The sequence below is a fragment of the Podarcis melisellensis genome (assembly GCF_964234715.1).
Source record: "Podarcis melisellensis genome assembly, chromosome: 5".
NCBI classification, from domain to species: Eukaryota; Metazoa; Chordata; class Lepidosauria; order Squamata; family Lacertidae; genus Podarcis; species Podarcis melisellensis.
The window spans coordinates 94,644,354-94,669,356 of record NC_138537.1 but is presented as its reverse complement, the minus strand read 5'-3'; the positions used below and the strand labels follow the sequence as shown (position 1 = coordinate 94,669,356).

The 25,003-nt window shown below is 45.8% G+C and overlaps 1 protein-coding gene across 2 annotated transcripts in view; it reads left to right on the top strand.

Moving 5' to 3' along the window:
- Positions 1-20,943, top strand: part of ARHGEF5 (Rho guanine nucleotide exchange factor 5) — a 65,786-nt gene extending 44,843 nt beyond the window's left edge. For both annotated transcript variants that reach the window (XM_081911690.1, XM_081911689.1), the window contains exons 5-15: positions 2,573-2,835; positions 4,534-4,694; positions 7,015-7,167; positions 8,786-8,915; positions 10,142-10,216; positions 12,136-12,225; positions 13,852-14,003; positions 14,969-15,130; positions 16,889-16,959; positions 18,092-18,205; positions 20,284-20,943. In XM_081911690.1, the coding sequence (XP_081767816.1) occupies positions 2,573-2,835; positions 4,534-4,694; positions 7,015-7,167; positions 8,786-8,915; positions 10,142-10,216; positions 12,136-12,225; positions 13,852-14,003; positions 14,969-15,130; positions 16,889-16,959; positions 18,092-18,205; positions 20,284-20,438 (1,526 nt within the window). In that variant the 3' untranslated portion in view covers positions 20,439-20,943. The remainder of the gene's footprint in view (positions 1-2,572; positions 2,836-4,533; positions 4,695-7,014; positions 7,168-8,785; positions 8,916-10,141; positions 10,217-12,135; positions 12,226-13,851; positions 14,004-14,968; positions 15,131-16,888; positions 16,960-18,091; positions 18,206-20,283) is intronic.
- The last annotated feature ends 4,060 nt before the right edge of the window (positions 20,944-25,003 follow it).

Here is a 25,003-nt window from a genome sequence, read left to right as displayed (position 1 = left end):
ACAGGAAAAAATATTTCAGAAAAATAAAACACATCACTGCAGCAGTCTTCAGGGGGGAAAGGTGGGGCTGGGGCACACTTTATTCCCTTATCCAACTGCCCCTTTCGTTGCTAAAGTCTAGTTACCAGATCCCACTTTATACATGAATTGGGAAGTTGTGTAAACAACAAATGTGGCTGCCCTCATTATGCCTACTTTGCCCCAGTGTCGTCCAGTGAAATGTTAATAATATATCTGTTGCTTATAGAAAAGCCCCAGGTGTACTAGAAATTATCTGTTTTGTCAGCCGTGGTGAAAGGGTCCATATGGGTCCATATGACCAGCAAATGGAAATTTCAGGCCCCTTCCCAGAATTTTAGCTTTCAGGTTTTAAAAAAGTCTGATGTAGGAATGCCAGAGAATTCTGTCAGAAACAGAAATAGGAGAAAAAATGGACACAATTTGCATGTGTGTACAAGGTCAGGGGACATTTACATGGGACGCGGGTGGCGCTGTGGGTTAAAGCCTCAGCGCCTAGGGCTTGCCGATCGAAAGGTCGGCGGTTCGAATCCCCACGGCGGGGTGCGCTCCCGCTGCTCGGTCCCAGCGCCTGCCAACCTAGCAGTTCGAAAGCACCCCCGGGTGCAAGTAGATAAATAGGGACCGCTTACCAGCGGGAAGGTAAACGGCGTTTCCGTGTGCAGCTCTGGCTCGCCAGAGCAGCGATGTCACGCTGGCCACGTGACCCGGAAGTGTCTTCGGACAGCGCTGGCCCCTGGCCTCTTGAGTGAGATGGGCGCACAACCCCAGAGTCTGGCAAGACTGGCCCGTACGGGCAGGGGTACCTTTACCTTTACCTTTACAAGGTCAGGGGACACAGGTGGCGCTGTGGGTTAAAGCCTCAGCGCCTAGGACTTGCTGATCGAAAGGTTGGTGGTTCGAATCCCTGCGGCGGGGTGCACTCCTGCTGCTCGGTCCCAGCGCCTGCCAACCTAGCAGTTCGAAAGCACCTCAAAGTGCAAGTAGATAAATAGGGACCGCTTACCAGCGGGAAGGTAAACGGCGTTTCCATGTGCAGCTCTGGCTCGCCAGAGCAGCGATGTCACACTGGCCATGTGACCCGGAAGTGTCTCTGGACAGCGCTGGCCCCTGGCCTCTTAAGTGAGATGGGCGCACAACCCCAGAGTCTGTCAAGACTGGCCCGTACGGGCAGGGGTACCTTTACCTTTACTTACAAGGTCAGGAATGGAAACCACACAAAGAAATATAAGTGGTCTGAGCTGTTGTTGTGTTTTTACTCCACAAGGATGGAGATGCAAATAACTTAGGTTTTGGCAGAAGCCAGCCTTCAAATGAATGGAAACCGTGCTGTTTGCGACAAACAGAGATAGGACAGAAATTGTTCCCTCCTTGCATCACTAGCCTGTAGCTCTAAAATTAACAGAGTTGTGAGGAGTGGGGGAAAGATGCAGGAAAGAATTCTTCCCATTTGCTTAGAAATGAAGTAAAGCTGCAAATACACCTGTTCTATTGACAAGCTTGGTACTTATTTTTAAGTATCAGGTAACAATGGGGACACGGGTGGTGCTGTGGGTTAAACCACAGAGCCTAGGACTTGCCAATCAGAAGGTCGGCGGTTCGAATCCCCGTGACGGGGTGAGCTCCCATTGCTCGGTCCCAGCTCCTGCCAACCTAGCAGTTCGAAAGCACGTCAAAATGCAAGTAGATAAATAGGTACCACTCCAGTGGGAAGGTAAACGGTGTTTCCGTGCGCTGCTCTGGTTTGCCAGAAGTGGCTTAGTCATGCTGGCCACATGACCCACAAGTTGTATGCCGGCTCCCTCGGCCAGTAAAGTGAGATGAGCACCGCAACCCCAGAGTCAGTCACCACTGGACCTAATGGTCAGGGGTCACCTTTAACATTTCCTTTAACATTTACCTTTCCTTTAACATTTACCTTTAACATTTCCAATGTTATAAAAATTAAACACCATCATTTTTCATGTATAAATGGAAGTATATTCTTGCTGGTCCAAGGCCAATAACAGCAGAAATAGCCTTATCCTTTTCAGAATCTTCCTACTACAGTCGTATCTTGGTTGCTGAACGCTTTGGAACTCATATGTTTTGGCTCCTGAACGATCGAAAACCGGAAGTGAATGATTCCGAATGATTTTCAGAAGCCGAACGTCCTCCGTGGCTTCCGTGGCTTCCGATTGGCTGTAGGACGCTCCTGCAGCCAATCAGAAGGTGTGTCTTGGTTTTCGAACAGTTCCGGAAGTCAAATGAACTCCTGGAATGCATTCTGTTTGAGAACCAAGGTACGACTGTATATGTCAGTTTCTAACCGGTCATTTCATTTCAATGTTTATTTTTTCTATGCTTATGCAACAACATTTGAATGTAAGTTGTTTAACTTCAGGCTGTTTCGAATTTAAAATGCAGTGTGTTTACTGCTTCACACTGACAAATTAAACCTTGTCCCTTCCTCTCCTCAGTGTGCCCTAACCCCACCACAACCACCCCACCACCCGCATAATAGCTCTGGTGCGTTGAGTCAGAATTGTTAAGACTTGGTGGTTTTTCTTCACAGCGAAGTTGCTCTACCAGGAATACAGCGATGTTGCGCTGAACAAAGCCATTCAGAGTCAAAAGAGAGCAGATTCCTTGAGCGAAGATTTGGAGTATAAATCCGCAGACTCCCCAAGGTTACGAAGAAAAAACATCTCCCCTCAGGACTCCTACCTGCAACGCCTGTCCGTCTCATCCTCGACGTCCCTGTGGCAGGACATCCCCATGGTCCGAGAGAGCACTGTGTTGCTGAGCATGACCCGTGAGGAGCAGAAGTTGCAGGAGGTAATAGAGGTGGAGCGCAGCCAGGCATATTTGACTAGAGAGGAGGCTAACTCAATATGGCTAGTGGTAGAACCAGCAGGCCTAGAGGAGGCGAGCTGGAAGATGGAGCGAAGCAGGTGAATGGGGTAAGAGTCCAAATGGAAAAGTGAAGTGAGAGGATGGAGAGAGAGCTGCAGAATCCGAATCAGGGAAGTTGGCATACTGGTTTGAAATAAGCAGCTAGCAGCCAACAGCTCTGCAGCATTAATTTACTTTATCTGAGTTCTGTGGGGATTACTCTCGAGATAGACCGATGCCCACAACCAGTGCCGTATTTACATATAAGCTAAACAAGCTAGAGGGACGCAGGTGGCGCTGTGGGTTAAACCACAGAGCCTAGGACTTGCTGATCAGAAGGTCGGAGGTTCGAATCCCCGTGACGGGGTGAGCTCCCGTTGTTCAGTCCCAGCTCCTGCCCACCTAGCAGTTCGAAAGCACATCAAAGTGCAAGTAGATAAATAGGTACCGCTCTGGCGGGAAGGTAAACGGTGTTTCCATGCATTTCTCTGGTTTGCCAGAAGCAGCTTAGTCATGCTGGCCACATGACCCGGAAGCTGTACGGCCGGCTCCCTCAGCCAATAAAGTGAGATGAGCGCCGCAACCCCAGAGTCGGCCACAACTGGACCTAATGGTTAGGGGTCCCTTTACCTTTTACCTTTAAACACGCTATAGCTTAAGGCCCCACTTAAGGTAAAGGTAAAGGGACCCCTGACCATTAGGTCCAGTCGTGACCGACTCTGGGGTTGCGGCGCTCATCTTGCTTTATTGGCCGAGGGAGCTTCCAGGTCAAGTGGCAAACCAGAGCAGCGCACGGAAACGCCATTTACCTTCCCGCCGGAACGGTACCTATTTATCTACTTGCACTTTGATGTGCTTTTGAACTCTATAAGGGGTCCCAAAAAAATTTTAAGGAAAAAAAACCTGGATGCACTTTTCCAAAATATAAGATAAAAAACAAATAAATTAAACCTACATACAGCAACAGTGTTTTATGTTGTGTAGGCTCCTATGATGTAATATTTTGTTGTGTTCAAATGGCTTTAGACGCCTATTAGGTCCATGAATTACCTTATAGCATATATTCAACCCAAAAACCAGTGGTAATTTGTTGTTGACAGAGGACAGCTGGACATATAAAGGGGCCCATTGCCTTCAGTAGCTTAGGGCCTCATCAAACCTAAATCCGGCCCTGCCCACAACATAACTCACAGGCAACGTAGGATTGCAACCTTAGAATGCACAAGGAAGGGGAGACAGATTGTTTGAAATCATTCAGAAGGGTTGCATGTAAGATGAAAATGAATGGAAAGATCTTAAGGACCAATAGGCTGGCAAAAACATTCAAACAGGTTTTTCTTTAGGAGTGGATCCAGGAGGAAAGGACAAAAAGGAAAGGATGGAGGTTTCCAAAGAGACATTCATAGGATGTTTGATTGTGTGATGTTGAATGCAATTCTTGATCTGCTGGTTTGGATAGACCAGTTCCAGGCCTCTCTTCTGACGGACGATGAAGCGAGAGATGCAGTTGTTAGCTCTGTCTCCATCAAGAACATGCAGATATGATCTACTCCCCTTGAGGGTTTAATTTCATCTCAAATAATTCATTGCTTCTCGGAGTATCCTGTGCTCTAAAGCTTATCTTCTCCATATTATTAACAGGCCAAGTTTGAACTGATTGTATCAGAAGCCTCATACCTGCGGAGCTTAAATGTGGCCGTGGACCACTTCCAGCACTGCCACGAACTCCAAGCTGTCTTAACGAATCAAGATAAACAGTGGCTTTTCTCCCGCCTTCAGGATGTACGTGACGTTAGTGCCAAGTGAGTTGTGGTCTTCCTGTTCTGCTTGTACAGTTATCACACCGAAACCCTGGACGTCTCGAGCCAATGCAATCAATAGATACTTGCCTGTGCCTCATAACCGCATAGTACTTTGCGCTAGACTATACAGTGTGGGTGGACAGACCACTGTCAGCATCGGTTTTCCATGCGCTCTTTCATATATATATTCTGTCCTGTTTCCAAATTAATCTGCAACTTTTAAAAAAAGCCAAATGAAAATTCATATTTGAATGCATATTTTATTTTATATTTATTTATTTATAAGGCCGTTTATAAACTGCCAAACTCGTAAAAAATATTATGGTAGTGTATAATAAAATAATGAAAGCGTTTAAAATGCAGACTAATACTGAATCGAATTAATTATTTTAAAATGCTTGTTGAAACAAACATTTTCAGCAGGCAGCAAAATACTAGAATTGGAGGTGCCTGTCTGTCTGCTTTCAACAGAACCAGCATTCCAAATTACTGGTCATGAAATATGCATTTCTATTTTTTTTTATCATTTTATCATAAAATGCACGTGTTTAATACCTTTTGAGCTGATAACAGTAAAGCTAGAGAAGTGCAAAATGCCCAGGATAGCTGCACTGCAATCCACACATTAGTCCATGAATTCCTCAAACCTGCCTACTATGCACACATTCAGGCTGATATTTCTATTATCACATACAAATAATTAGCCGTGACTTAGGAAATACTTCCTGTCATTTTGGAGTAAAACCTGGATTCTGGTCTCCATGTTTATGTATCACTGAAAAAAAACACAACACAACTAAAAGTTTTGCTAGTATTTAATGTTGCATCATTGTTTAACATTGTGTTTTGATTTTTTTATCTGGTTGCACATTTGCCTAGAATGCTGTTCAGCAGATGAATAGAATAGAAATGACTGAAGGGTTTGTCCATGCTTCCACTTTCCCCCTGTCTAGAAAGCACGGATCTGAGCAGTTTTCCCCTTGCCCTGCTCCTTTTCCAGGGAAAGCCTTCTTTTTGGTGCTAAATCAGAGCAAACATCAATGCAACTGAACACTAAAAAGTAGTTTTCCCTGGGGCAAAGCATCAAGATAAGTCGAAGTGTGGATAAGCCCTAAATCTTTATATAATCACCCAAGCAAGCTGCAACAAGCACTCCTCCTCCCTGGTCTCCCAGAACCAGAAGAGGTATGAAGTGAGAGGAGCAAAGACAGTCATGCAGGCACAGTCTCTTTTTTATATATATAATTATATTTTATTAATTTTTCCATACAATCATACCACATTACAATTTCTGTTAAACTTTTCGATTTTTTGACTTCCTTCGGCTTCTCTGCCAATCATTCGAAATTTAATTTCTTTAAATACACATTTCCAAATTTTGATATTGCCTTTATACCTCCCCTTATACTTTTTTACAATATTTCTTATTTTGTCACAGAGCTTCTCTAAATGCCACTAACGTTATTTCATTATCACTTAAACATTCCCAGTAATCTGTTAATTATCCCCAGTCCTCGATGAATTTTTGATCTCGTTGATATCTAATCTTCCCAGTCAGTTTATCAAGTTCTGCATAGTCCATCAGCTTCGTTCTCCATTCTTCCAACATTGGTAATTGCTCTTGTTTCCATTTCTGAGCCAGTAATATTCTTGCCGCTGTTACTGCATATTGGAAAATTTTATGATCCTTTCTATTTATTTCATTGCCAACAATTCTTAAGAGAAAAGCCTCTGGTTTCCTAACAAATGTATATTTCAACATTTTTTTCAATTCATTGTATATCAACTCCCAGAAGCTTTTCACTTTCTTGCATTCCCACCACATATGAAAAGAATGTACCATCTATTTCTTTACATTTCCAACACTTCTTACATATTTTGTACATTTTTGCAAGTTTCACTGGTGTAATGTACCATCTATATATCATTTTCATAACATTTTCCTTTAATGCAGTAGCAGGCACAGTCTCAGATTGCTGGGGGAAAACCCTGGCGATGAGGGGACATAGGCAGCTGTGGGGTGGCTTTCAGCCTCAGCAACTGCTTCATGGGGGAAAGACCTGTCAGAAATGAGTTGCTGTGCTCATTAGGCCTCACACGCCTGTGCAGATCCTGTTGCTGCTAATAAAGAGTTAACTCCAACTTGCTCGGGTGATTTACTGCAGGCACACTCCTGCCACACAATGAGTAAGAATTTCCCTACAGCTTGGACATAGGGATAGTTATTTTTCTAGAGAAGGAGAAAGGTTAAAAAGTCGGGAGAAGTGCTGTAATTCTGGTCACCATGTCTCATTATTTTCTTCTGGGGGGGTTCCTGCAGCTTCCTATTTGACCTGGAGGAGAAGCTTGAGGAGAACATGTTCACCTTCAATGTGTGTGATGTGGCTCTGAGGCATGCGCCCGAATTCCGGAGGGTTTACCTGCCGTATGTGACAAACCAGACGTACCAGGAGCAGACCTTTCGGCGACTACTGTAAGAAACCTAAAGATGCCCCCTTTCCTATATTTTTATCCTCTTCGTAACACTCCACAAAATGTCCTTTGTAGCATATCTACACCACAGACAAGTCGTCTCCTGTCTTGGGAACTATCGCTCTGAAAAGGGGTGGGGTGATAAGGCTCTCTAGCAGACAATGCTCAAGGTTCTGCAGGGGAATCCAGGACAGTTAAACTGGAACAAAACAAGATCTAGAGGTGGACAGTTAGGAGAGATCCACACCACACATTTAAAGCACATCTAGCACACATTCAAAGCACATAAAGGTAAAGGGTAAAGGGACCCCTGACCATTAGGTCCAGTCATGACCAACTCTGGGATTGCGGCGCTCATCTCGCTTTATTGGCCAAGGGGGGCGGCGTACAGCTTCCAGGTCATGTGGCCAGCATGACTAAGCCACTTCTGACGAACCAGAGCAGCGCACGGAAACACCGTTTACCTTCCCGCTGGAGTGGTACTTGTTTATCTACTTGCACTTTGATGTGCTTTCGAACTGCTAGGTGAGCAGGAGCTGGGACTGAGCAACAGGAGCTCACCCCGTTGTGGGGATTCGAACCGTCAACCTTCTGATTGGCAAGTCCTTGGCTTTGTGGTTTAGGCCACAGCACCACCCGCGTCCCCAAAGAATCCTGGGAACTGTAGCTGTCCCCTTCACAGAGCTACAGTTCCCAGGACACTTAACAAACTGTTGTCAGGTTGTCAAGTAAACTGCCTTTTATATAATAATAGTGCTTTTGTGGAGGTATAAAAAGCATCACAGCAGTAATTAACAGCATGCAGAAGAGCCCTATTTCAACAGGCCACACCTGATTCAGTTCATAAGTGTTTAAGGTACCCAAAACAGATGTTGATACATGATTTAGTTCAGGTTCCAGGTTAGAGGAAGTGCTGTGCTATTCCAATATCATATAGATTTTATAGATAAATTCATCTATAAAGAGGCAAATTCCAGGGGAAATGATGTTTGCTGCATTCTGGATCCTGGCCCTTCCAAGGAGATTCCAGGGTATTGTCAGAGGAATGGCAATCAACTAAGATGCATCTCCCAGAATTCAAGTCCATGGTAACATATCCTAGATAAGAGCTCTAGCGCAAGTTAAATAGAATGAAAGCCCCAAAGAGGTTGCTGCAAAATAGTCAGCATTTTGTTTTCTTTTTCTGACTTTATTTGGGACATTTTCACACTGTTCTTCAGCCAGCCAGTCAGAGAGGCTTACATAAAGTGAATAAAAACAGCAGGAAGCAGTAAAACAATAAAAGCAAATAAGAACAAATAATCAGCAATGAAACCAAGATCTTTCTTTTGAACCATCCTGAGATCTTGCGATGAAGGGTGGTATCTAAATAAATAAGAGATCTAAAAAGGCCTCACACACATAAGATCTAAAAATAAAGATAAAAAAAGATTAATATCCCTCCCAACACCACCCCAGCCCAAGATTCTGTTCAGCCTCCCAGGCCAGGTGGAAAAGGCCCACAAGGCAGGGAGCAAGTCTTCCAGGACTCACTTGCCAAGATGGTCTCTGGCCTTTTCAGCAGCTTCAGCTTTTCTAGTTGGGAGTCAATCTAATCTATCGCGTCTTCTCTCTGGCAGGAATGATGTCCCTGCCTTCCAACAGGTTTTGGAGAGACTAGAAAGTGATCCTGTTTGCCAGCGCCTCTCTCTCAAATCCTTCCTCATTCTCCCGTTCCAGCGCATCACAAGACTTAAACTCCTTCTCCAGGTAAAAGTGTTGGGGATACAGGACTCACCTTTCCTTGGGCTGGCCAGCCTCATAATTCAACCGACAGTTTTCCTGGCAGTAAAAATGTAAGCAGCAGGAAAAGAATTGGCGCCCACTTCTTTATTACAAAGATATTTGACATTTACATGCATGCAATGGCAGCAAACCAGATGTTGAAGTGTGACTCAGTCCAAAAGGTGTTTTCCAGGAGCTTCTGTTTGAAATTGTTTTGAATTTAACCTCCTATATTTAACCTCCTATATTTTCAAAACCTGGGCTCTTCCATTCCGCACTCACTTCTTCCCCAGGAGCATGGCTTAATTCCAATATTTATACCAGGCATAGGCAATCTCAGCCCTCCAGATGTTTTGGGACTACAATTCCCATCATCCCTGACCACTGGTCCTGCTACCTAGGGATCATGGGAGTTGTAGGCCAAAACCATCTGGAGGGCCACGTTTGCCTATGCCTAATTTATACCCATTTCTTTTGGACTCTGGGAAGTTTTAGGAGGAGTGCTGAAACTTGGTCCATGGAAGCACAACTTCAAAGGGAGTTTGAAAAACTTGTTTCTCAAATAAGTTTAAAAACTGGAACCCCTGAAAGAGCCTGCCGCCATCCCTTAGTTCTCTGTTTTCAGCCTAAAGGTGTGGAGCACATAGTATCTGTGGCAACAGAACTTTCTGGCAAATCTCTCTAGGGGATGGAAGTTGAGGGACTGACCAGCACCTTCTCTCAAAATTGTCCCCTATAAAAACTAGCTGCTGACCAGAGGGATCGCCTTTAATTTACCACTGCCTGAAAAAAAATCCATAAATTAGCCAATTATTTAGGTAAAGGTAAAGGGAGCCCTGACCATTAGGTCCAGTCGTGGCCGACTCTGGGGTTGCGGCGCTCATCTCGCTTTACTGGCCGAGGGAGCCGGCATACAGCTTCCGAATCATGTGGCCAGCATGACAAAGCCATTTTTGAGAAACCAGAGCAGCACACGGAAACACCGTTTACCTTCCCGCCGGAGCGGTACCTATTTATCTACTTGTGCTTTGACATGCTTTCGAACTGCTAGGTTGGCAGGAGCAGGGACCGAGCAACGGGAGCTCACCCCATTATGGGGATTCGAACTGCCGACCTTCTGATCGGCAAGTCCTAGGCTCTGTGGTCCCCACCCACGTCCCTTAGCCAAGTATTTAATCTCTTACCAAAAACCCTTTGCTTCCGTCCTGCAGAACATACTGAAGAGAACTCGGCCCGGTGCCGATGAAGAGGTGCAGGCCACTCAAGCATATGATGCACTTGAAAAGGTAAAGGGTGTTGAAATCTCACCACTTCTCGCTGCCTCACACAAATGGTTCAAAAGTTTTCTCAACTCTTCCAGGCCACAAATTCCCAGTAGCTAGAAGCTGAGGTACCCATGCTGTTGTTTTCTGAGACACATGAGATATGAATTCCTTAGATACCCGAGCGACTTCTCTTCCCCTATTAATTAAAAACATGCAACAAATAATGGTTTGGAAGCGGCTCCAAGTTAGTTACAATGATGTGCAGTAATGCATGCATGTACCCCAACACTGTGGTTTGGATGCACAATGTATCCGTTCACTGTGTGAATCAACTGTGTTTTTACTGAGCCAATACCATCTAGTGAGATTCTGGGGTGAGGCGTGATTTGAACCTGGGTCTCCTCAGCACTCTGGCCAAGACACAGCTGGCAGTAGAATATTCTGAAGATATATATTCTATAAAGGTAAAGGGACCCCTGAACATTAGCTCCAGTCGTGGCGGACTCTGAGGTTGCGGCACTCATCTCACTTTATTGGCCGAGGGAGTCGGCGTACAGCTTCCGGGTCATGTGGCCAGCATGACTAAGCCGCCAGAGCGGTCCCTATTTATCTACTTGCACTTGACGTGCTTTCGAACTGCTAGGTGGGCAGTAGCAGGGAACAAACAACGGGGATTCGAACTGTTGACCTTCCAATCGGCAAGCCCTAGGCACAGCGCCACCCACGTCCCTATATGTTCTACAATTAACCACAAATGTTTGAGTATTCCCCTCTAAATAGAGGGTGCCTGGGAAAGTTTAGACACAAAGGGATGTAACTTCCAGCATGGGTAATAGGACCCAGATGCATATCTTGAACGCTTGAACTGGCTTGAGAGCCAGTGTGGTGTAGTGGTTAAGAGCAGTAGTCTCGTAATCTAGAGAACTGGGTTCGAGTCTCCGCTCCTCCATATGCAACTGCTGGGTGACCTTGGGCCAGTCACACTTCTTTGAAGTCTCTCAGCCCCACTCACCTCACAGAGTGTTTGTTGTGGGGGAGGAAGGGAAAGGAGAATGTTAGCCGCTTTGAGACTCCTTAAAGGGAGTGAAAGGTGGGATATCATATCCAAACTCTTCTTCCTCTTCTTCTAAAGAAATCTAGCTGGTGAGCCTTTTCCTGAAGAAGTGGTTGATCCAAAGTACAGTCCTTTTGTGTCCACCCCATTTTGGGTCCATTTTGTTGAACATCCACAGCAAACCCGGAAGTACCGGAACAGGTTACTTCCAGGTTTGCCGCTTGCGCACTCACAGAAGTGCTAAATCGTGCTTCGCGCTAGCGCATAGCGGCGCTTTGTCGAGCGTCCCTTTCATGGTGCATCTGGGGCTCCAGAATGGATCCTGGATGCAAAAGGAGATACGACTGTAACCAGTTCCCTCAACACCAAGCCCTAACCACAAAAGGAACCGTGCTGTCTATGTAACCTCTCCCTTAAGATCGGTCTCTGTCTGCACTGTTGCTTTTCGTCATTACTGAGGCCATACACAGATGGACCGAGTCATCTGTGTCCCCTTGTGGAACTGGGTCATCCCAAGCCCCATGCATCCTGCCCTATAGCTATGAGCCCTACCCCAGTGTTTTCTCTGCTATGCTGGAAGAAGCTTACGCAGCTTTCTAAGTGATTGAGGTTTATCATTTAGAGAAAAAAGAGGGTCGTGGGTACTTTACACATCTAAACAGTGGATCTGAAATTAGCTTAACTCAGCCAGAGAATTGGTCTAGCCAATTGAAGATTCTTGCATTTTTCTAAAAAGTTGCTCATGCCAAAACCAGGTGGCCTGATTCCATTCTCTGCCTCCTAAACCCATACCCTGTCACCCTTTCCACTTTGAGAAGGGGACACCCACCCCACCTCTCATTTTTTCCAACACTTCCCCACCCTAATAGCATTTTCCTTTCCACAGCTCATCAAAGATTGCAATGAAAATGTCCAGCGTATGAGGAGCACCGAGGAGCTAATCTACTTGAGTAAAAATATGGAGTTTGAATGCAAGGTAAACATTCATTCAGGGGGCTACAGCTTCCTCCGTCTGACACTGTACTGCAACCACCTGCTTTATTCATGCATAGATAGCCCTGCATAGTGCTGGTGATGCCAAGGTCACAGGTTTGATCCCCCTATGGGTGCAATTTCTGCTTTGAAGATGGTTGGGCTAGATAATACTCAGGGTCCCTTCCAACTCTGTGATTCTATGACCAGAGCTAATCTACTAGTGAACTGCCCTGGTCACCAAGAGGGCCTTCAGCTTATCCCTATCTTGCAGAAGGGACAGGAGAACCTGTGTCCTTTCTGATGTTGGGCATACAGCCCCCTAACCATTGGCTATGCTGGCAGGAGCGGAGGGACCACAGGTTCCCCAGTGCAGTCTTATAGGCAAGGTTGCCCTCACTGTGATGGTATTGGGCTAAGTACAGTATCCTTCATGCCATCAGGCAACAGCTGGGCGGTCTGTGTGTGACCCATCTACTGGCCACATCCACCTTCCAATGTGTAGGCTAGAATAGTAATTTTATCAACTTTCTAGCTTCAGAGAAACCTCCCCACATGGATCTGTCTACCAGGAAGTCCTTGCTTCTCTGCCACCCCACCCCCTGGAAAGTATTCTAGGCCACACACACAACTCCGATGCCCCTTGAGCCTCATGGCTACGCCTTGGAGACAAGGAGCACACCCAAAACTCGCCCACACCTGCCAATTGCAGGGGAAGGTCTTTCAGGAGAGCTTGGCTGCCTGTTGAGAACCCACCCCCCAATAGCTTCCAAGCAATCTTGCTTTCTCTCAAAACAAACTGAAAACCACATTCAGAGGACAGGAGAGTGCACCTCACAGCTCATTACGACCAAGTCTGGCTTCTGCCTTTCCAAAGCTGACCATCCCTAGAGCTGACCTTTCCAAACTGACCATCCCATCTCCCAGGACATTCTATACAAGATCTCAAAGTAGTTGTAATATTACGAAAGAATTTCAGAAATAGACTGGAAAGAGAAGTTGCTGAATTACAACTTATTACCAAACTTTAAACCATGGAGAGACCTGGTCTGAATAGAGACATGGGATTCTTATCTCATTATACATGATAAAGCTATTTTTGGCCATCTCACCCTTTGCTTTTCCCAGTAAGACCAATTGCAGTCATTAACAGTCGTCAACTGGTTTACCACACCTATCAGCTGATCACCCATGCCCACCACCCTTCTGAGTAATACCCCTCCCCACCCTCCCACTGGTGACTTCTGTTTCAGTGTATCTAAAGAAGTGTGCATGCACACGAAAGTTCATATGAATAAAAAATTTAGTTGGTCTCTAAGGTGCTATTGGAAGGAATTTTTTTATTTTGTTTCATCCCTAGAGTGGTATTCTTTCATCATCCATCCCATATGCAACTCCTTTTCAGTGGAATATTCTACAGGCTCACAGAACAATCCGGAAAATGGCATTTTGACACCACTCACCTTTCCTTCCACTAGCCATTGCCCTCTAGTACTGGAGATGGGATAAGAAATCTTCTCTACCTCTGTGCAGGGAGAAGAGAACAGCTCTCAAAACTTGTGTCTTGAAGCACTGGAGTTATAATGAGACCTTTGGGCCTCACCTAGAGCAATTATTCTTGCACTTGCAGATTTTCCCACTCATCTCGCAGTCACGGCGGCTGGTAAAACGTGGGGAACTCACAGCGTTGGAGTACAACCTGAGCTTGAAGTGGAAACTGACCACCCGGCCAATCTACCTGCACCTCTTTAATGACTACCTGCTCCTGTCTCGGCCCAGAGAGTAAGTGTTGGGGGAAGGGTTTCATTACTCCATCTTTCACTCAGCATTTATCCCTCAGCAGTCGTAACATCCTAGTTATGCAAATGAGGTGGATCAGTTCCTTTCAATTTCCTTTCCTTTTAGTAACACATAAAGGTAAAGGGATCCCTGACCATTAGGTCCAGTCGTGGCCGACTCTGGGGTTGCGGCGCTCATCTCGCTTTATTGGCCGAGGGAGCCGGCGTACAGCTTCCGGGTCATGTGGCCAGCAGGACCAAGCCGCTTCTGGCGAACCAGAGCAGTGCACAGAAATGCTGTTTACCTTCCCGCCGGAGCGGTACCTATTTATCTACTTGCACTTTGACGTGCTTTCGAACTGCTAGGTTGGCAGGAGCAGGGACTGAGCAACGGGAGCTCACCCCATCGCAGGGATTCAAACCGCCAACCTTCTGATCGGCAAGTCCTAGGCTCTGTGGTTTAACCCACAGCGCCACCCATGTCCCATTTAGTAACACATACCGGTAAATAAACATTATCACATTCTTAGTCCCCACCCCCACTTTTACAAGTCCAAATATGTTTTTGTTAAATTCTCCCCCCACAAAAATACTTACTTGACACTCAGTCTTCTTTTTATTTATACAATTTCAGATTAATTTTTTAAAAAATCACATGATTGCAGCAAGAGAAATGGATGGAAGAGGTTATGTTATAGTAGCTTGGCATAATTTTAGATGGTTTTGCATTCAGGTGGCACAATTTTTCAAAATGGGACTTTATGTTAATTTAGGGAAGGTATGCATTTTTCCATCTTCCATCACTAAAATGTATTGTTGTGTTATGTGTGAAGAGCAGCGGGCAACCACTCATAATTTGCTAGGGCGCAAAATACCCTTATGCCAGCAATGGCAAGGAGTCTTCTTTCTTACTCATTAAAACCAAGCTTTTAAAATGCCCCCTTTCTTTTCTTTCCCTATCCCTCGCAGGAATGGGCGCTTTATCGTATTTGATTTTGCTGCTTCCTCGAATGTGCGTGGAGAGAAGTGTGAAATGAAACTGCACGGCTCAAGCAAAAATCTCTTCCGCCTCTTCCTGCTGCAGAACAATCAAGGGAAAAAAGTGGAGTTCCTCTTCCGTACAGAAACACAGTAAGCAAAAGCCAAATGTTTTTGCATTGGAGAACTCCCAGCACCACAACATTCCTTAGTTTAACTTTCAGAGTGATAAGAATGAGATGATGCCTTGTGCAACCACATATTTACTACCGTATTTTTCACCCCATAGGACGCACCGGCCCATAGGACGCACCAAGTTTTTTTGGGGGGGAAATAAAGAAAAAAAATTATTCCCCCCCCCCAGGCGCTTGTGGGGCCGGCAGCAGGGAGAAGCACTCTTCTCCCCGCCGCCCGCCTGCAGACCAGGTCCGGGGACAGCAGGAAGATGCGCTCCGCCTCCCCGCTGTCCCTGGAGCTTGCGGGGCTGGCGGCGGGGAGAAGCACACGTCTCCCCGCCGTCAGCCTCCAAACCACATCGGGAGACAGCAGGATGGCGGCGTTCCGCCTCCCCGCTGTCCCCTGACCTTGTGGGGCTAGCGCTGCAGCTCTCCTGAAGCCTGCATTCGCCCCATAGGACGCACACACATTTCCCCTTCATTTTTGGAGGGGGAAAGTGCGTCCTATAGGGCGAAAAATACGGTAAAAGCAACACAGAACTTTCTTTCTTTTATGACATGAAGTATATCAGTTTTATTTCGCGTATTAACAGTCTTACCAGCAGGATTGTAGCAAGGTGAGAAGCCTGCAAAGTCTGAAGGGGAGGCCTTGCAAGCTCAGCTCTGCATCCAGCTGAGGGTTGACTTTGTTTGCTACCTCCTGCTGGAATTACCAGCTTCTTTTTGCCTTTTGCGCAACTTACTTATTGTTGCATTTATATTCTCCTTCTCCTCAAAAGAAGCTCAAAAGAATGGTAAAAAGGGTATGATCCAGCATTTTGTAATATCTGCATTCATTTACAGATTTAGCATAGGCAGAGGCATAGTTTAGACACTCCAACCGCTAGTTGAATATCACCCAGAGCTGACACACTGAAATTAATGAACGTTAGGTCCATTAAGTTCAGTGGCTGCTAAAGGGCTGTGAAAATTTGTGTCCCAGGCTTTTTAGACTCGTAGAAGGGACGTGGGTGGCACTGTGGGTTAAACCACAGAGCCTAGGACTTGACGATCAGAAGGTCGGCGGTTCGAATCCCTGCGACGGGGTGAGCTCCCATTGCTCGGTCCCTGCTCCTGCCAACCTAGCAGTTCAAAAGCACGTCAAAGTGCAAGTAGATAAATAGGTACCACTCCAGCGGGAAGGTGAACGGCGTTTCCGTGTGCTGCTCCGTCCGGTTCGCCAGTAAAAGTAACACAGTTTACATAAAATCACAATCAATTAATTGAAATGCATTCTAAAATCAATTCATTCTAAAATCAATTCAGAATCAAATTAATGGCAACCATTGGGCTAGAGTTCTGTGAGGATTACAGAAGGAGAGCGGGAGTCAGACTGTGCCTTGGCCAAAGGTCTGGTGGAACAGCTCTGTCTTGCAGGCCCTGCAGAAAGATGTCAAGTCCCGCAGAGCCCTAGATATTCACTCACCCCTTCTTACATAGCAGGGGGCACCATTTTGTGGTTCGCCTCAGGTGCCAAAACATATTGAGCTGGCTCGGCCAAGAACAGTGGCTTCCTTAAAAGCCATTAGTTAGTTAGTTAGTTTGTTAGTGAGCTATGAGCATGACTCATGGTGTGCCTCAAGTAAAGGGAGCAAAGTATACTACTACACATCTTGACATTTCACCAGCAACTGCCACGTACAACCTGAAATGCCTCTCTCCTCAGTACTTTTCACTTTTCTCCCCCCTGCCCCAGGAGTGAGAAGCTGAGGTGGATTTCTGCGCTTATGCCACAGCAAGCCGAACCTGACCTTTTGGATGACCCTGGTAAGATTGCTCAAGACATAGACTGCAAAGGGCTAGCTCATATAATACGGGTATTATGTATATACAATAGCAAGCAAATACCGACAGCAGCAACAATCAGATGCTTGCTCAAAGCATTTCTGTTTTCCTGGGTGTTTCCAGAAGTGTGACTCCAACACTTATATTTATTCATGGTTAATTTTACACTGTGTTTTCATTGCTTAATATTTTATTGTGCTTTTTCTACTGCCTGCCACTTGGATATACCATGTCAAATGGTATATAAATTTGTTAAGTAAAATACAGTACACACTGATCCTGGGCACTTATTACAGCTGCAGGTTCTTTATTAACACTGCAGCAGCACGAAATATATATAAATGTCCAGTAGCACCTTAAAGACCAACTAAGTTTGTTCTTGGTATAAGCTTCCATGTTGCATGCACACTTCTTCAGATACAATGGTACCTCAGGTAACATACATTTCAGGTTAAATGCACTTCAGGTTACAGACTCCGCTAACCCAGAAATAGTGCTTCAGGTTAAGAACTTGGTTCAGGATGAGAACAGAAATCGTGCTCCGGCGGCGCAGCAGCAGCAGGAGGCCCCATTAGCTAAAGTGGTGCTTCAGGTTAAGAAAAGTTTCAGGTTAAGAACGGACCTCCGGAACGAATTAAGTACTTAACCAGAGGTACCACTGTACACTGAAACAGAAGTCACCAGACCCTTCTATATTGTGGGAGGGTGAGGTGGGGTTTTTTTCAGGAGGGTAGTAAGAGATGAGTGGTTGACTCTTTTTCATTATGCCCATCACATTACTTTACATATGAAGAACTAAAACCAGAAATGTGTGTTTTCCTTCAATCAAGGATGAGAATTCTTACTGGATATGCAGTTAAACTAAGCTGAGACTCAGTTTACATTGAACACACAAATCTCAAAATTGAAGAACCAGGAATGGTACAGAAAGCTTTATTGAAAATAAAAAAGAGATGCCCAAGCTATACTGACGAATTCAGTATTTTATTTTTTTCAAGTACATTTTAGGTTTCTTTGCTTGCTTGTTTTGAAAAAGAACAACCCAACACATTTGAATGGTTAACAACAACAACACACCTGGTAACTGATAATCACTATATTCTTTCTTTCCAAGCTCTCTTAGATAAACTTCAAGTTCAGTGTGTGAGGTCATACAAAGCCCGAGAGAATGATGAACTGGCGCTGGAGAAAGCAGATATAATTATGGTCCTACAGCAAAGTAGCGATGGTGAGTGGATTTGGCAATGTTGTGGCAAGGTGCTGTGAGGGGCAGGAAAGAGAGCTGAAAATGTCATGGGGTGACTATGACCTGGAAGGTGGCTTCCTTTGGAACTAGGAAATGGCTTACATCGTTGAAAAATTAAAAATGGAAAATACTGCTTTCCTTGTGTATAAGCTGTTTTTCACCCAGCAGTGCAAAAGCCTGTGCTGACATGGCAGCTCCCCCCGCACCCCCGGTCCAACTCAAGTGGGAAAGCAGGGATAGAATTTGGCATCAGGGAAACAGCCTGTGGGGAAAGGGTTAAACACCCTTCCTGTCACTGCTGCAATCAAATGAGAGCTTTCCATGTATTAAAAGTAATACCAGACACAGGAGAAACGTCACCCATCCATATAGCTTGATCCAGAAATTACTTCATTTGATAGCACGTGAAATAATAATAATAATAATAATATAATAATAATTTATTATTTATACCGCGCCCATCTGGCTAGGCTTCCCCAGCCACTCTGGGCGGCTTCCAAAAAAATATTAAAATACATCAAAAATTAAAAGCTTCCCTAAACAGGGCTGCCTTCAGATGTCTTCTAAAAGTCTGGTAGTTGTTCTTGTCTTTGACATCTGGTGGGAGGGCGTTCCACAGGGCGGGTGCCACTACTGAGAAGGCCCTCTGCCTGGTTCCCTGTAACTTGGCTTCTCGCAGTGAGGGAACCGCCAGAAGGCCCTCGGAGCTGGATCTCAGTGTCCGGGTAGAACGTTGGGGGTGGAGATGCTCCTTCAGATATACTGGACCACGGCCGTTTAGGCTTTAAAGGTCAGCACAAACACTTTGAATTGTGCTTGGAAACGTACTGGGAGCCAATGTAGGTCTTTCAAGACCGGTGTTATATGGTCTCGGCGGCTGCTCCCAGTCACCAGTCTAATCTCCCCATAGATGGTGTTTTGCTCCTTTTTCAGATGAGAATAGATAAGAGACAGAGAATGGGAGCTTTCTTCTGAGTTGCCCTGGTCCACACACACTGCATGAAGACAGAGAGTGGTAACTTATCACTGTTCACACATAAGCACTTGCCAGCCTTCTATTTGGTCCTGCCATGAACTTGACCACACTTTGTCAGAAAACCGAGAAGCAAAGGAGTACAGTCGTACCTCATGTTTCGTAACCTCTAAGTTATTGAATCTTTGGGTTACGGCCGCAGCAAACCCGGAAGTGGGTTTGCTGCTAGTGTATGTTCAGAAGCGTTTTGTGGCACCGCGCGAATGTGCAGAAGCGATCCTCCACTTACGGAATTTTCAGGATACGGCCGGGCCTCCGGAACGGATCCTGTTCGTAACTGGAGGTACCACTGTATTCAATTCCACTCAGCACTTGTTAGGGTGGTAAAGATGACCAGCTAAAACACACTTAACTGTTCAGTGTATATCATGTATTATAGATTTTTATTCTTGTCCCTGCGGAGCTTAACAGTGTGCCTTTTTGATGGTGAGAAAGACCACAGAGAAAGCAGGAGAGGACAAAGAATCAAGGGTGGCAAGTGATTGAATGTGAACAAATGCCAGTAACAGATACGCAACCCAGTCTTCTGTTTGTTTTGGAACTAAATTCCACTTAGTGTAACAGCCTTAGATTGGATAGAGTTGGAGATGAGGATTCAGAGGTCCGCACTCATCAGAAATCGGGCTAAGGCAGGACTGGCACTTCACATTGGCACTTCGGAGGATGGTTCAGTCAGTCAGTTCTGAGACCTAAACTACACCAGAATAAGCTCTCTCACTCTAGGGCGATCTCATCTTACCAAGAGTTAAGGACTTCCTGCACATTAGGTGCAAATGTGGTTGTATCACCCAGATGGCTAGCCTACCAGGGTAATTTGTAGACCAGGCTTCCACAACTTCGGCCCTCCAGAAGTCTTTGGCCTACAACTCCCATGATCCCTAGCTAGCAGGACCAGTGGTCAGGGGTGATGGGAATTGTAGTCGCAAAACATCTGAAGGGCCAAGGTTGAGGAAGCCTGTTGTAGACTGTAACAACTCCCTAAATGGTTCTCTGAATGTTTCACCCTTCGTGTCTGTTCCCTCTGCAGGGTGGTTTGAAGGAGTGAAACTCTCCGATGGGGAAAGAGGCTGGTTCCCTTCCGATCACGTGGAAATAATCTCCAGCAAGCAAGCTCGCCAGATGAATCTGAAGGAGGAACAGCGTGTCAAGTATGCAAAACAACAAGTCTTCCATAAGAGATAGGGCCCTGTTTCCCCCAAAGACAAACACTTTAAAGCTCGTCTCCATTGTGGCTCCTTAACCCAACAGTACATTGCTGTATTTGGTTTTCTGGAAGAGAAACCTCCTTTGACACCGTCAACAAACGTTTAACCAATACAGGACACAGTACGTACCAAAGAAATGAAAACTGACTTGGTGGAAAGATTCTCTTCCTGTGCATCACCAGAGGAGGAAAAAGAGAAGAAAAAAACCTGCATTAGCTTTGGCTTGATGGTTTCAAATAAGAAATACCGTTGGAAACTGGATATTAGGACTTCTGGGAACCAATTATTGACACTGCCGTTGTTCCAATGCATGAACTCCTCGCTTGGGGCCTTTGCTTCAGTTTCTGCTCTGCCAAATGAGGCTATGACTTATCTCACAGAAAGGTGTGAAGCTAATAATGTTCCCAAATGCTTTGAAGTCTTCCCAAAAAGAAGATGCTAGAGAAAAGCAAAAATATATTTTATATGTATTGTCATGGAAATTGGCTTTTCCGTTTGAAATACTTCATTTATTTTAATTGCCACGTACTTCTTACCAAAGAAGATACAATACATATATCTGAATGAAAGGGAGCCAGGTTCCCCTGAACTCTGCTTTACAAAAAAGTTTGCCAACTTTTCCTGGTCTGCTCCTGTGCTTTTAACAGTAAATTGACACACACAAATTCAGCAGGTGAAAGCATTTCACACCTTTTGTCTCCACATCAGAAAAGCTTCACCTGCTACTAATTTCTGCAAGTCAGTGTGTAATTAAAGGAACAGAAGTAATCCAGAGAAAATCTATACAGGAAAAAGAACTAAGAATGCAGGAAGAAGGAAGGCATATTTGCCATTAACTTTCTTCTGGAGCCACTTCTTTAGTTGGATAACATTTTTTTCCCTTATTCTCAGCTTGAGGTTTGTGCTCAGAAAGTGTTTGTGGCCAGCCCAAGAGCCTTAGGAATGCACAAACTCATTACAAAGAGAAGGCAATGGGTCAGATTGCTGGGGGGGGGGGGGGCAACTGATCAGGGACAACTGATAAATGACTGCTTGGTGCCTGCCAGTAGGTGCTGCGTCTTTTAGGGGCAGAGGGTACATGCTTTCTGTGCAGATGGTCCCAGATTCAATCCCTGCTATTTACAAGTAGCATACGATGGGAAAGGTGCACACCTGAGACCCATTGACAGCAAGGGCATGGGGGTGGGCAGAGGGCCTGTGGCCCTGGGCACACAATTTTGAGGGGCGTGCCTCTCCAGCCCACTTTTTAAACTCTGGAGATGAGTCACAGCACCTTTCCACATCTTAACTTGGAAGCCCAAGGTGAGCTAAACTAACTCACAGAGGGCTTTTTCCTGTACTATCGCCCCAGTGCAGCACAGCCCTGCACTCCTCTCTGCAGGCATTGGGGGGATTCACCCACCAAGGGGCATGTCGTCCAGCCGGGTTCCCCCCCCCCCCATGTGGGTGCAGGTGGTGCAGCACAGCCCCACTTGGCTCCAGTGAAGGGGGGGATCTGCTCCGGCAACTTCAGCGATGAGGGTTGAGCTGTTGCGGCAGACTCCGTTTACCCCCCTCTGCATCCTGCACCCCCTGACGCGCATGCCTGCCCCAAGCACCAGCAACCTACGCTATGCCACTGGTTGACAGTCATGATAGATGCACTGGATACGCAAATAGGAAGCTCCTCTGGAAGTGCCATCACCTGCGGAGACCAGGCAAGACATAACTCAGGATGTAAAGCAATGTTCTTTTATCAGCAGTCATTCAAGATATTGCAGTATAAGAAACAAGGTAGAAAAAGACTGAGACAGGCTTGGTGTGTGTAACTGTATATTCTTTTTTTGTAATGGCCTGATCAAGCACACCTTAGACCACTGAAATCAAAGGGCATAGGCCTGGTTAAATCCACATCGGATTGTCACCTGAGGCTGCTTAATCTGCCTTCAGAAAAACCCAGATTCTTCCAAATATAAATATTTGGCAGTCAGATACACGGGGGCGTGGCCCACAAATCACTTAAACAGACTTACAATCCAAAAACACATTATGCCCAAACTATGAATATTCCAAATGTGCAGTTGCTTTCCTCAGAGGCGGCTTAAAAAGGATGGTGGTACCAACAAATTTAAACAGGTTTTTTGCACAATTGGCCTTTCCAAACATTTTAAAGAAGATCTTTTCATTCTACAAAGGTTGGTGGAACTGAAGCTCAAATTGCAAATTACTTGGAGTTCTGTGATTCTTCCTTCCATGTCGCTTTTCTTAAGCCAAAGCAGCCAATAAGTCTGAGTACAAGAAGGGAACACAGAGGAAATTGCTTTATTCTTTTCCCTCTGGTTATTTTTCAGCTCAGAATGGCCCTGCCCAACCTATGTACTTTTCCATCTGCTATGGGGAAAAGCAACAGGACCCCATAGCTCGCCCCCCAATGACAGTTTTGGGGGGAACAATGATAGTTATAGTGGAACAAACAAATACAACCCCATATTGCATTTTGTAAACATGACCTTAGTGTCAGGAAGCCTATTCCCTCAAACAATGGGAGCCTTTACTGAGGTCAGTGGATTAGCGATACGCACTACCTCTTGACCCCAGAACAAGAAATGGGGTGACCTGATGCAGAGCTGGAGCTGCGGGGGGGGGGGCTAGCCGGGTTTTTTGGCCCAAGTGAAACCTCCAGAAGGGCATCATTGAGGCTTCCGGCCTGTGCATGTGTGTATGCAAACATGCATGGGGGATGCAAAACTGGGTCTTTGACCCAGGTAAACTAAAGTCTAGTTCAGGGGTCAGCAAACTTTTTCAGCAGGGGGCCAGTCCACTGTTCCTCAGACCTTGTGTGGGGCCGGACTATATTTTGAGAAAAATAATGAACGGATTCCTATGCCCCACAAATAACCCAGAATTGGATTTTAAACAAAAGCACACATTCTACTCATGTAAAAACACCAGGCAGCCCCCACAAATAACCCAGAGATGCATTTTAAATAAAAAGACATATTCTACTCATGTAAAAACATGCTGATTCCCAGACTGTCCGCTGGCTAGGTTGAGAAGGCGATTGGGCCGCATCCTGCCCCCTGGGCCTTAGGTTGCCTACCCCTGGTCTAGTTTCACCCCTGTCAGATGCAGCACTTTCAGTAGTTGTGTTAAATGATAAGTGGTGGCTTCTTAAACTATTAACAGTGCCAAGCCCTATCAAAGTTGGTATCTGGTCAGGGGAGTTAGCAAACTCTGAACTGGGGGCAAATTCTCACTACAGCAGTGGCGTAGCATGGGGGGTGCAGGGGGGGCTGGCCGCACCGGGCGCAACATCTGGGGGTTAGGGTTAGGGGGCGCAAATCCACGGGTTAGGGGGCGCAAATCCATGGGTTAGGGAGCACAAATTACTTGCCTTGCTGACAACCCACACTACGCCACTGCACTACAGAGAAGTTTCGTTGAAAGAAGAAGGTGGAATTTACTTTAAAAGGAGGGAGGCTGCTTAGGAAAGAACATACATGGAGATAAATGTTGTCCAGCCTGCTTCTGCCAGCTTTGAGATTGCTATGTTTTTCATGTTGCTTTCCAAAACACATTCTGTTGGAAGCTGCCCTCCGAGTATTTGAGATTCTGCCCCCCCCACCCCACCCTGGGCAGAATTGGAGCCAATCTAGGCAAGATGGCATCAGTTCCACATGCTCCAATACTAAATCTTTTAATTGCCTTTTTAATGCTGAACATTCTCCTTATCAGAGAAAAAGCTGGTGAAGAAAAGTCTCGTAACCTCACAAACTTCTCCCTTCTGGAAACAAAAAATGGTTTTGTGGTCTTCTTGGGAGAAATCCTCACAGCGGGACTTATTTCATTGATCGCACTTATACTCATAGTTTCCCTCCATGGAAGTCAAGGTGGCCTGTGCGTGGCTCCCTCCCCCTCCCCCCCATTTCATCTCCACAACAACCCTGTGAGGTAGGTTGGGCTGAGAGATGCATTGCCCAAGTCATTTGAACTTTGGTCTCTCTGGCCTGACACTCAAACGTAGCCTTTCTCAACCTTGAGGGCCCCAGATGTTTGCTGGGCTACAACTCCCATCCTCCCTCACCAGCAGGACCAATGGTCAGGGAGGGATGGGCGTTGCAGTCCAAGCAGGGCCAGATTTAGGTTTGGTGAGGTCCTAAGCTGCTGGAGGCCATGGGCCCTTTATATGTCCAGCTGTCCTTTGTCAACAACAAATTGTCACTGTTTTTTGTGTTGAATATATGATGTATGGTATTTATGGACCTACATGTTGCCATGCAACTAGTCCATGCAGAATGTAGGCACCCTATACAGTCATACCTCGGGTTACAGACCCTTCAGGTTGCGTTTTTTTCAGGTTACAGACCTCCGAAACCCGGAAATACCGGAACGGGTTACTTCCGGATTTCGGCAGTCGTGCATGTGCAGAAGCACCGAGTCGCAACCCGTGTATGTGCAGACGCACAGCTGCAGGTTGCGAATGTGCAACCTGCATGGATCACGTTCACAACCCGAGTGTCCACTGTATATAGAAATGAGCAAACCAGTGATATTTTAGGGAGC